The sequence below is a fragment of the Megalobrama amblycephala genome, linkage group LG6, assembly GCF_018812025.1.
Source record: "Megalobrama amblycephala isolate DHTTF-2021 linkage group LG6, ASM1881202v1, whole genome shotgun sequence".
NCBI classification, from domain to species: domain Eukaryota; kingdom Metazoa; phylum Chordata; class Actinopteri; order Cypriniformes; family Xenocyprididae; genus Megalobrama; species Megalobrama amblycephala.
Window position 1 is genome coordinate 24,690,297 of NC_063049.1, and position 13,742 is coordinate 24,704,038.

General features: G+C 37.7%; 1 protein-coding gene across 5 annotated transcripts in view; it reads right to left on the reverse strand.

Annotated features, from left to right (window-relative positions):
• The window catches only part of sema5ba (sema domain, seven thrombospondin repeats (type 1 and type 1-like), transmembrane domain (TM) and short cytoplasmic domain, (semaphorin) 5Ba), a 167,265-nt gene that overhangs the window by 26,336 nt on the left and 127,187 nt on the right, over positions 1–13,742 (reverse strand). For all 5 annotated transcript variants that reach the window (XR_007185294.1, XM_048193535.1, XM_048193537.1 and 2 more), the window contains 3 exons: positions 11,493–11,628; positions 10,993–11,200; positions 10,637–10,844 (listed from right to left, as the gene is read on the reverse strand). Coding sequence is in view for 4 of the 5 variants with exons in the window: in XM_048193535.1 (XP_048049492.1) it covers positions 10,637–10,844; positions 10,993–11,200; positions 11,493–11,628 (552 nt within the window). In the remaining variant the exon portion in view is untranslated. The remainder of the gene's footprint in view (positions 1–10,636; positions 10,845–10,992; positions 11,201–11,492; positions 11,629–13,742) is intronic.

Here is a 13,742-nt window from a genome sequence, read left to right on the forward strand (position 1 = left end):
ACCTACGAGAACTACCCATTTAAACAAAAACTTTTGCAGTGATTTCATTAATTACAGTGGAAGATCCACTCCCGCGGACCAAAGTGAAAGCCAGCCGTCCATGTAATCTCTTAAGACTATGAAAATGTGCCGGCATGGAAGGAATGCTGATTTGACATTCCGGTTGGCATACAGCAGTAGCCTGTTTTACTGATGAGCTCAGGACACGGCCCTGGGGCACTTGCCAGGACTCGACTGCTCTCAGGACTCTGCCAGCTGACCTAGTGAAGAAAAAAACTCAATTAACGACCTCCTGAAGGTGTTTCTTTTTTTCTCCCGAGTTCTGCAACTCGCACTCCGTAGAGAGAGATTTTCACAAGCTGACCACCGTCTCAAGGAAAAGGACGAGCACAGCAGAAAAACTCAGCCGTCTAGCCTTGCAGTCAGTCACACAGCTCACCTATTTTTAAAATAACCTGCTGTAAAAAATAAGTTAGTGCACTTGAGGGCCAATTCATAGAAATGCACCTTAATTCAAGGTTCCTGTGCATGGAAGAAGTGCTAAAACAAAAGCAACACAAACCAACACAAATCATACTGCTGTATAATTTAACATGGTTTTCGTACAGTGCACTATTTCAACAGCAAAGCCACAAGACATTGCTTGTAAAATTTTAAATAGTGCAAAAAAAAAAAGTAATACATAAAACAATGTGGCAAGGCAGTGGACAGAAGACAATCAATCTTTCATCCTATCTGGTGGTTTAATAGAGGTTTTAAAGTCATTTGGAGGGCTGTAAAAAAATACTGTCCATTTTATAGGCCTTTAAAAAAGATGAACAAAGGCAAATAGTTATTGCTGTCCTTTTAATAGCAATTCATGACCTTTTCATTGTAAACAAGGGCCGAAAGTTTTTTTTTTATGGATGCACTATGAACACTATGCTCAGAATCAATAAAACTAGCTAACCAAGCTTTGTCACACACATTTATTATACAAACACTATAACTGTCTATTAATTGTCTGCATGTTACATACTGTTAATGCTTTCTAGTGTGAAATAGTAGAGAAAAATTACCTCAAATTCTCAAAATTTGATTTTCTCCTTATATATATATATATATATATATATATATATATATATAGGAAAACACCAGAGCCAAACAGGTCCCATAAATTTCAGCTTTAGAGATTTCCACACACACCAATCATGACAGCTTAGCTCAGACGGAGATAAGATGGTCAGATGCTTTAATGGCTTCATCACAGGAGAAGAAGAAAAGATGCTATTTGTCAGAAATTCAAGACAGTGGAGTCTTAATCAAGAATGGGAGAAAGCACATGAGAAAAATGGCTTCAATTTTGGGACTCTGCCAGTGGAGAGTCAGTTAAAAGCCAGTGGTAATAAATGCTCTCACCTTCTGATTACTTTCTTTCCCTGCCTTTCCTCTCTTTGCAGCTCCACCAGTTGCTGAAGTGCTGGGCAGCGTGCTCAAACAATCTGCAAGCTCTCAAACCCCGTGTTTTTTAGCACCCTGTTGACAAGCTGGCGGCAACAGGAGCTGTAAATTTTTAGGGTCAGACGGGGCCTCTGAAATGAGAATTTCTTACAGACTGGCTATAAGGCTTAGCCACAGGTAAAGGACCATTTAGAAAATATATTTATCACCACATGACCGGGGAAATTTGATGATGTTACCATAGCAAGGAACAGTGAAATTACACTGTATAAATGACAGAAATTATAAGTATTTGACTAGAAAAAAAAAAAAAAATTAATTTGTGCTTACATATTGGAAACTACATTTTATGAAAGCATTGACTTTTCTCACTGTATGGAAAATGGCAGCATCTTCAACAATTAAATGTCTACATACATCCATATATATATATTTCTTTTTTATATGCTATTTTGCAGTCTTACACTTTTTTGTTCTTATTTTTCAAAAGCATAGAGGTGAATGAATGTAGTGATTAAATATTTTGCAGTCACCAACAACACAACCACACATGGAACCTTTTCGGCATTCTGAGGGTTGCCATGGAAACAAATCATGCTCAGCTCAGAGTAGAATCTCAAGTTGTCAGCTTGTAATTGCGCTAATTTTAACACAACACGAACGCAGCATTATGGCGGAGACAATTATGCTGGTGCAACCTGAGGTTAAGCACACAAAGGTGATGATCATGATTCCCTCCCTGTGAAGATCAAACCAGCAATTTTCCTAAAACCGAGAAAGGCAACTAGTTAAATTTGTTGCTGTTTTTATATGATGTATTGTTATATTGGTCTACTACCATTTGAAACTGTTTCAACGTTTTTGAAAAATGTCTCTTATGTTCACCATGCATTTATGCTTTTACTGTATATGTACACGAATACAGTAAAAGCATCAATACTGTGAAATATTACTACAATTTAAAATAACTTTTCTATTGTAAACTACTTTAAAATGTAATTTATTCCTGTGATCAAAGCTGAATTTTCAGCAGCCATTACTTCAGTCTTCAGTGTCACGTGATCCTTCAGAAATCATTCTAATATGCTGATTTGCTGCTCAAGAAACATTATTATTGTCAATGTTGAAAAAATAATATTAATAATAATAATATATTTGTGGAAACCATGATACATGGTGAAAATGAAAATGTCCACTGTCACTTTTGATCAGTTTAATGTGTCCTTGCTGACTAAAAGTATTAATTTATTTAAAATAACTGACTTAAAACTTTTGGATGGTAGTGTAAATGAAAATATTTAAATATTCAAATAAGAATAAAAACATTCTTCTTTGTGTTGATTTATTAAAAAACATCTTTTTACCTAGATTTTTACTATGTTTTAGGTTTTAATTTAAACGATTTGAATGCACTTAACTACAAAAGCTACTTGGTTCACAGTACAAATTTCAGAGTACATGCGAAAATACTCAAAAATACATCAAATACTGACACAAGGCTTAAAAAATATCCAGGATGCCCTACACCTGACCATCCATAAATCAAGAGAGTTCTAAAACTGCAACATGCAGTGATTGTTACAGCAAAAATCCTCCACAAACACAAATGCTCTGATGTGACCAAGAATCTCTGTAGACATGGGAACATGGGTTTGCCACATCAGAAGAATTGGGAAAGGAAAGCTGTAAAAACATATTTGTGGTTTTCTGAGTAAAGCTTGTGGTTTGGGCTGTTTGCTGTATGCTCTGCTTGCGGAAGATGTTTGTAACCTCAAATCCACATTCCTAACAGCGCTCCAAGACATCATCATCTCATCATCTACGCATCATCACATCATCAAAACTGTTAGCACTGACTGCACTGCTGTCTCTAATTAGGCTGCTGAATGTAAAATACTTCATCAATAGACCTTAGTGAGGATAGATGCCATAATTAATATGATGAAAATTAAGCTTTGAGGAGTTGTCATGTCTTAATCCTAGGTCATGTCATATTTTCACAACCCATGTTTTTTTTTTTTTTTTTTTTTTTTTTTTCTGTAGTTTTTTGCTCACTGGAAAAAATTTTGGAAATACTTTTTCAATATTTTGTTGTCTGAATCAGGGACAAATGAACCCAAAACCAGCCTAATTATTCAGTACTTCATTTCCCTAAGACCAATTAGTCGAGCAGTTGTCTTTGAAAACATGCAGGTTTCACATCCCTGCTAAGATCCATTGGCATATACTTGTAAATGGTGAATATCAGGAGAACTTTTTTCCCACCTACACCTCCGTTGCTTGGAGGAAATCTCGGTAAGGATCCAGCCCATCATCTTGCACATTTGTTTCGTCCTTGATTAGGAATCGCCATTTTTAAGTTTATCAATCTGGGTTGGTCCCTTTAGATCCCGACAAACAATCAATTGGCTGATCAGAGTAAATGAGTTTTTTAAAGCAAAGGCGAGAGGCTAAGGTCCGTGAACATTATCAGAAAAGAGAGTTTCGAGGGATCAAACTTTAATTATCACACTGCTTTCAAACCAAACCACCAACAATGTAGATTAAGTCATTAATAAACACTTATTTAAAGGCAAGAGCGGCGAGACTTTGAGCGTTCTCTTTGTCTCTTTTCATCTGTAAAGAGAAATAGCTGCAAAAGGGCAGCAACTGTGAACAGAAGCATAATGATTTTAAAGTAATTATATGCCGAGCCATTACATTTTGAAAAGCCTGCTATTCTTTTCGTCTGTTTTGTCTGCATTGATTTGATTTGTTTCCTCACAACAAGGGCAACGCCGTATTTGTCTCTCACATCACTGATACAATCTCACATGCCTTATTTGCATTTGACCTACAGAAACTTTCTTTAGGTTGCTTTGGTCCAAACACAACTTACCAAACAACAAGCAATGCGTCTGGTTCTACAATATGGGGCGACAATAAAAATAAAATAAAAAACCTGGAGAAAAAGCACTCTTTTTTTTCTGGTTAGATTTCACAAAAAAATTCATCATATAATATTCAAATTTATATGATAAGATCTATATTTATATTCTAAGGTAAGGGCCAAGCACAAAAACGGCACAAGAAGCCCGCCAACATGGCTCTGAGCATCAGACCAACTGCAACTGTGAGCAATTAAAGACCTATTAAGATGAATATAAAATGATCAAAAATGAGGATTTACTGGTTTATCAGTTTCGACCAATAGGTGGCGCTGTGACCAAATTAATGTGTTATGGTCAGAGTGAGGTGACAATGACATCTGCAAAGTTTGGTGTCAATATGTCAAAGCATTACAGAGATACAGCTTCAAGAGTCGTTTTTGCGTCATGCCTCAAATTCCTTGCTCCGGTATACGAAAATTGTTTGGCGTATCGACTTGAAATCCATAACTTTTTGTCGGCATAGTCTGAAGATGATACGGTTCAATTTTGGTGAAAATCGGAGCAACGGTCTAGGAGGAGTTCGAAAAAGTATGTTTTTAAAGAAAAACAATATGGCGGACAGGAAGTTAAGCTGACTATGGAAAATATCTGTGTTCTCAGCATGACCCAAGGAATCTATTGAGACCAGTTTCATTACAATCGGTTAATATACTCAATAGTTATTAACATTTTTGTACATTTTGTTATAACTTTTGACCACAAGGTGGCGCTGTGCCAAAACGTTTTGAGTATTGTCAGGGACGCTAATGCGTTTGTAAAATACAGCATTTTAACACAAAATTCAAAATGGCTAACGGTCAAAATGTCCAATATGGGAAAATTGGATATCATTCGACTCGGCATGATGAAATTTATGATTTTTGGACAAACCCATCAGAAGTTATAAGCGAAAATATCAATTTTTCATATTTCAGAACCAGTAGGTGGCGCTGTGATGAAACACTGCATGATGCCTCAAGTCATGCTTGTGATGACATGTACCAAGTTTGGTCTGAATACGATAAAGCGTTGCAGAGATACAGCCTTACTTCTATTTTCGCAAGCACTACATACAATTCGTTCGCGTCTTTAACGAAAACGGTTTGAGGAATCGACTTGAATTCCATAACTTTTTGTCGGCATGGTCTGAAGATGATCTGGTTCAATTTTCATGAAAATCGGAGTAACAGCCTAGGAGGAGTTCGAAAAAGTACATTTTTCAGAAAATTCAAAATGGCGGAAAAAATTTCATGACGGAAAATGACATCATAGGGTGCAATCGGTTCGTCTTGACCCAAGGAATCAGAGGAATTTTGATTCTAGCCCTTACGGTTCAAAAGTTATTAGCATAAACATGAGCGCAAATTCGGAGAGCTGGTGGCGCTAGAGGGATTGAGATAGAGACTCCAAATTTGCTATGGAAATAGTTCAGACTGTCCTCTAACTGTGTGCCAAATTTCACAACTTTTTACCATACGGTTCTATGGGCTGCCATAGACTCAAGAGCGGAAGAAGAAGAAGAAGAAGAATAAAAAAAATTTAAAAAAGAACGCCAACGGATACAATAGGTGCCTTCGCACCTTTGGTGCTTGGCCCCTAAATATTATAAAGACTGTGCTGGTTAGTTTTTCCAAAAAGCTAACAAAAGTATATAAACATAGTCCATTTTACTTTTGTGCTAATTTTGTGATGCACAAAAGAAAAAAAAAATAATGACAGAATTTGTATTTTTTTTATATATATGTCTAAGCCAGGGGTGTCCAATTGATCTCCTGGAGGGCCACTGTCCTGCAAAGTTCAGCTCCAACCCCAGTTAAACACATCTAAAACAGCTAACCAAGGTCTTACTTCGTTGCTGCATCCCAATTTGCATACTATCCATCCTAAATAGTTTTTGAAATTATAATTAGTGTGTCACAAATCGTAGTATGTTGAAATGGTTTCTGGTTAGAATCCGAAGTGCAGATCCATGCACACTCTAATGGCTAATATTGCCTTTAACCCATTGCACATTGGACAAGGATTGGATTAAAACTACAAACATGAATAAAACGTGTCAAAAAACTACAAACATGGCATACAAAGATGTGTGAGACCGACAGTAAGTAGAGTGGTTCAGATAAAGGGGTTTGAGTGATTAATAATCAGCATGTAACCTGACGAAAAGACATTAATTCAATGTTATCCACATTATATTTCATCTGCAACATCATTGTGAACTTTTACAAAGATATGTTTGGTCATTAACCTTTAAATGCATCACTATGCAAACAAATGAAGTGAGTTCTCCACATGAAAGACCCATGACTGGCAGATCAATGAGTTACTAGATTTCTCTCCGATAAGGTAGGAAATAAAATTAAATTAAATATGTACACTTTTAACTGTGGCAAGATGATTGACATGGCAGTTTAAAATACATGTAGTGATGAGGTAGTATGTCCCAAAGCTTGCCTACTATTCTGCTACACAATCAAAAGTATGTACTTTTTCTTCACAAAAACAGTACATACTTTTAGGGCATAGTACAAGTAGGCGCACTGCGATGCAGCAAGGCACACTAGAAACTTCCAGGCATGTGTGTTGAGGCAAGTTGGGGCTAAACTGTATAAATTGAGACATATTTCCTATACTTTAGAAAGTGTTTTTTGATCATTCTGGCCAAATTGGGCTGTAATATGCTAAATTAATTTTTTACTTTTTTATTTATAATTACGGTAAATGTGGTAAAATTTAAGATACATAAAATATAAATATTTAGCATTTTCCGATAAATATGGCAAAACTGGGCTATAATATGCTAATATGTTTTATATACCTTTAAAGCAATTTTAAATAAATATGGCTGCTAAATGTTGGGTTGTTTTTGAAATGCGCTTATTATTACAGCTAGCTATATTTACTAAATATCTAAGCTAGATCTAGATCATTTATATCAGCTAGAAGGATCAGGGATGATCGTTATACATCGTATCGATATTACAGCATTAAGGGATTATAGACATAACAGTATCACTGTACAGATGCTTTAAAACAATGTGTATTGGGGAAAGCGTTATACAAATAAATATGACTTGACACTCAACATTCCATAAATAAATAGACAAGGTCTCTAGCATCAGTCCACCTCCTCCATGATCTGATGATTTGTTTCAGTTAGAGCTCAAGGAGATGAAGCTGGCTAGTGCAGCAGGAGGTGATTAAAAACTGCAGCTCATATGCAGGCCTGTCACACCTCTATGACGTTTCATGTGAAAGTACGGCTTTAATGAAATGTCAAAGCGCTGCTGTATTGTGTTCAAAGGTGAATGTACTTTGGAAGTGGCAGAAATTACGGATTAAGGATTAAGGACTCTCTTCTCTGGCCTGCCCTTGGAGCCCATTGTGATTGTTCCTTCCTGCTGGGTTTTAAATAGAGCTGGCAACGTCCGCTTCCACTCCATCTCTCACATCTCACCTACACCTTGTTTAGTATGCAACACCCTCAGCTTTCACCACATAGCCTTGTGTGTTATTCTGTGCATGAGAGAAAGTGTGCACACATACTGAGAAGTGAAATCAAAGTGCTGACTAATCATCTGCTTGCAGTCAAATATGTTTGCCCTCACAGAAAACCATTCACTCGAGACGGCACAGTTCCTCTTTCCTTTGAACCCTCCTAGCTTCCTTTATCTCGCCCTCATTCATCCAGACCCACACTCGATCTTTCACCTTCATGCGCGGCGTGCGGAGAGCGGACAGAGTGCTCTATGTGCTCCTCTGGCAAATTGAGCCTGACTGTTGTCCCCACCCTGCATTTGGAGTAGGAAGTTGATGGAAAGCTTTGATAGAATACACAGGGGCTGTCAAACGGTGCTCCTCTTACTGCTTCAGTCACTTGTGAGGAGGAATTTCTTTTCCAATGACAGATCAAGGGTATAAATCCACAGAGGTGGGTAACAAGAGCTCTCACCAACGTGAAAGGAGCCATTCATGCACCTCAACCTGGGTCTGCTGTCACCCAACACCTCCAGCCTAATGAGAAAGCAGGTATTGTCCCTGAAAACTAAAAGGCCCGAAACGCATGTGCATGAAGTCGTCTAAATACTAGGAAAGGGTCACAATGGTCGACTAGTTGATTATTTGTGGAACAATCAACTAGTTGATTAGTGAGGTTGACTGGGTATTGGGGGGGGTATGTATATATTAATATATATATATATATAGTCTTAGGTCACCATTAGATGTTGTTTTAGCAATGGTATAATGACCATATATAATTATTTCCCCATCTCATTATTAGAATATAACCATAAAATACAGGAAATTTGTATGCAGAATTAAAAAACAGAAAAAAATCAGGGGGAAAAAATGACTTCTATGGGCTGAAGTAGCAAGTATTTGGTGACCTCCCCTTACACTTGAGCAATAGCAGGAACCGGGTCTCTTAAACCTCAATGGAATGGAAAAGGACTGGAAGGCCAAGAAAACGTTCAAAATCTGATGAGAAGTTTCTCAGATTTTCTTCTTTGAGAAACTGGAAGAAGTCCAGGAGGTCACACTAAATACCGATTTCCGCTTAAAGAAGCCATTTTGTTCTGCATTTTTTTTTTTTTTTTTACATTTTGTGTACATATTACTTGTATTTTCTGTTTATATCATAATAAAGACAAAAAATAAATAAATATGGATGGTCATTAAAACATTGCTAAAACAACAAAGCTGGTGGTGGCCTAAGACTTTTGCACAGTACTGTATATATGAAGACTTCAGATGCAAAAGCCGCTAAAGCCACCTCCATCAAAAATGAGATAATGATATTCAGCGAACTCTCTGCACATAGCCCATTAAAGTCCAGCCTCAGCCTATTCAGAAATACCAGTTCGTTGGGAGAAACTTCTAAACGCCGCTTTCCTTTGTCAGCAAAAGCCTATAAGTTCACAGAACCAGAAGACGAGAAGCAAATCATTTGATTTCAAGATGAATGATGGCGTGCGTATGAGCCGGCTTACCATTGTTAAGCTGCATGTTTCTATCCTGTTTAAAGAGATTTTTAACTAAAGATGGAGGAGTATGATGAAATAGATGAACCTGTGGTAGTTTCAGTCACTGGCAAAAGGAAATATCATCAACCTCATATTTCTGCCCATTCTAAGGCTAAAGAAAATCGTTACAGCGTCAATGACAGGATTTCACGAGTAGCATGTAAACACAGCAGTGTTTCATGTGCTGCTGTAACTCTGACAGAAACTGACAAAACTTACATTAAAGAACAGCTCTAGTCCACCCACAACAAGGTGAAACAAAAAAGCACAAATAGACTTAGCTGGTTTTGCAGCAAAAGACAATGAAATTTGTTAAAGACCAATGAATTGACTAATGTGGCATTTTTGAAAATAATACTTTTCAATAACTGAATAATAATTATATAATCAATAATAATCATTGCCATTAAAGTGAAATTACTGAACCTAAACAGGAGCCTGATAAAAATGCTCATTCAAAAGAAAAAAAAAAAAAAAGTCAGACAGAGGTTTTTGCATCTGAAATCTTCATATATATTGAATTTTAGACAATGTGTAGGGCAGGGCGATATATCGCATGCAATTGTCACGCGCATTTCGTAAGTAAAGCCGGTTCCCTGATTACCGCTAAATCGCCATCACCTGCTTTCAAATGGAGCGGCATTTAATAGACAGAGCCGTAGTTCACTGACAAGCTACGCAATATCGCGTTCATTATCGAAGGCGATTCATCTGCGATAATGAATGCGATATGGCGTAGCTTGTCAGTGAACTACGGCTCTGTCTATTAAATGCCGCTCCATTTGAAAGCAGGTGATGGCAACTTAGCGGTAATCAGGGAACCGGCTTTACTGACGAAATGCGCGTGAAAATCGCATGCGATATATCAATATAATATTGTAAAATTCATCTACTTCAATCCACCCCCACTATAGCCATATGCATTCAGACTGTTTTAGCCACTGTCTTGCCACAAGCACTGTGTCTTTAAAACAGCATGTCAAGTTAAAAATAGTGAAACCCTTCAAAACCCGTGCAATCTGTTCCATTCTGTCACATCTGATTGGGGTAATCTGGTAACCTAAAACTAGAATAATTATGTTAAGGCATCCATAAGGCTTGTTAAGCGACTGGAGATACAGCAACCAGTCCATTTTTAAAATATGCAGGTTTGCACATCCCAACCTAATACCTGCAAAAGCCAGACAAATGAATGCGATATGAAGACCTTGATTTTGGGAGTTGATAGCTGCACAAAATATACAGATTAAACATGTCACTCACAATTCTGTTTTGTAGCTGGAGCATCTTGCCAGAGGGATCTTGAGCACTTTGTCATTCAGGCCCACAAAAAGAGTCCTGTCGCCATGGAGTATCTGAAGGCTCAAGATTGGTTCACGCAGGCCAGGAGGGAAGAGTTGCATCTCCTCCAAGTAGCAACCTTGCAGGCTCTTATTTGTGGTTGCCAGGGCCTTAAGAATAGTTCCATACTCTGATAAGTCAGAACAGAAGGCAAAGCATAATTACACAAGGCTGCATAACTAATGGTATTTATATAAGGATTTGGTGGTAAACTTTTTGAAAATACAAAACTGAAGTGACTAAGTTTGACTTTGTCTAACTCCTCAAGGCCTAATTACCTGTGCCTATGTACATGACATGGTGCAAATTGTCCTGCCCCTGCACAATATCAACAACCAACTTAGAGAAGCGCACATCATCCTGCCAGACCAGCGGGTCCACAGAAACTGGCTGAACCACGTCATTCATGAGGAAGAGCCGCTGGGCGTCCTGCAGACTGCGCTCAGTTAGTCCTTCATTAGGCCCTTCTTCCTCTATGGTCCCACACTGGTAAGTGTCATTAGGGTTAGACTCATTAATTAGTGCAGAGGTCAAGCAGGGCAGCGCAAATATAAACTCACAAAAAACTTTTCCAAACAAATGAAAACTTCTCACCATGTCATTTTATAGGAAAGTAGACAATAAATGTGAATTACGATGCATGCAGGTACACCCAGCTGGTATTGAGCAATTACTCTCACAGTGCCGGGCTGATAGAATTTATCTATTGGCTGTTTGTTCCAGACACACACACACACAGAGAACAAAATGTAAAAGGGATTCAAGGGGAATGATGCACCTGGAAGTTAGGGATGGGGTTCGGGGTGGGCAGCCACGTAGAGCGAGGGTTCTCCTGGGAGCGGAAGGGCCCGTTGAAAGCCTGTGTGATTGCGCTGAGGTTGTACGCGCAAACTGCAGAGGCAGCAATGCTGTTCCTGCATCACAAGAAAGAGAGTAAAGTTTAGCGCAATGAAAACATATAATATGTTGAAAACTTATGCATATGTATACGCAAAGACCACCAATATAAAAGACATTCACAATCAGTTAACGGTTCTTTAATATTGGGTCTGCAAATAAATGCCATTCAGGTTAATTTTGCTTAAATTGGTTGTTCTTGAAAATAATATGACGGAACGTATTTTCATCTTTTGTGTATGAGGATTCCCACATATAGCATACAGCTGATGGACCTCCACCGACCATGAATGCACCTTACCAACATGGTATTGTCAAAATGACCTCAAGGGCTGCAAAAAGTTATACAATATAGAATCTTGAGACAAACATAAAAGTTCATAATCTGTTCATCCAAGAAGATCTTGCCAGCTTCTTCTGGCGTGAAATATTCTCAAATGCATTGTGACTTAATTAACTCCATCGATTTGAGTGACAGGTGGCCCAGAGACCCAAGTAAGCTGTCAGGAGCAGAGATGAGCTCTGGAGTGGATGGATTGGGTGGTTATTCTTGTTACCAGACTCACTGAATTTTGTTCAGATGACAGTGCAGTTTCAGGAGCTGTTGAAGTGATAAAGAAAGGACAGAGTCTTGTCCTGTTACCCTGAGAAATGTCCCTTGGGCATTCAGAATGTCCCTATGTAGAGTTTGGAGGGGTGCCAGAGGCTCCCAGTGACCAGAGCCATATTTAATTTTACAAAAAAATAATTAATAAAAAAGTTAATTTTGAACTAAGCATATACTGCTTTACTGCTTATATTTACGACTAGACATGTGCCGATATCTGGTAATACGATACATCATGATAATGAAAATGCACAATATTGTTATTGAGGGCACTTCAAAATATTGTACAAAAATTATTTATTACGAATTATTCCAATTTTTATACTACATTTTAAGAATTCTTTCCCCATCAACCGTATAAAATGCACAACACCGCTGTATGCTGCGGCAAAAGGAGACACGCACTGTGTAAACAAGCCCAACGTGCATGAGAAGCAGTGAAGGAGACACACTAGGTGCGTCCCAATTCACATACTTATGCACTATTCTATGACGTTTTTAAGTATAAGTAGTGTGTTCACACTGAAAATTCCAAAAACAAAAGGTACACTTTAAATACCTGGATGATGCACTAAATTAATGGAAAAACAACTGTTGCAGCTTTAATTACGTATCGGAGGGGAAGGGGCTGGCAGACTCTGATGTTAAATAACAAAATATCCATATACAATTCACGCACTACATGGATGAGTACATAGTGCATAAGTACATAGTGTACAAGTGCATAGTGTATAGTGTGTCGTTTGGGACGCAACTACTGAATGAAAGTGCACGTTCACTCTCTGACAGCAGAGGGCACTGATGGAACAGCAGAAATGCAGCGGTTACCCTGGAAACCCCATAAACAAAGCAGCTGCCACTGAACAGTTATTTAAAATGCTTCAAATAGCCATTCAGTTTTTTGTATTCGCAATGTTGTTCATCACAGCACCAAATACTTAAAGACTTAATAGGCTAATTATTTTCAAACTTAAACATTTTTATATTTCAGTCTGGACTACAACATGCCCTGTGCTCATTCTTAATATTGGTTAATGCATTAACTAATGTTAAATAATGAGACCTTATTGTAAAGTGTTACCTGTTGTTCTTTATAATTCTTTTGCACTTAAATCTGTTTGAAACATTAAACTTTATATTTTGTGTATTGCACTATTCTATTTAAATGTTCAGAGTTGTTTTTGTTATAAGAAAAAGAGTTCTTAAACATGTTATATGACACTACTTTTTTGCAACTTAAATATCGCGATAATACCGTATACCGTTATAAAAGCTTTAGCAATTATCGCAAAATGAAAAATGGATACTGTCACATGCCTACTTACGACATTATGAGTATGATAGGCAGCAGGTGTTAAAGTTCACCTACACATGACATGCTCTGTATAGCCTTCAGCTTTGGAAGTGAAGGTCTTCTATAGAGCTTTTCACACTTGAAATAGTTAACCCAGGGTCATTCTAAACCCCAGGTAAATAAATCCTGGGTTATCTCGGTTCACATTTCACACTGCTCATAATGTACCT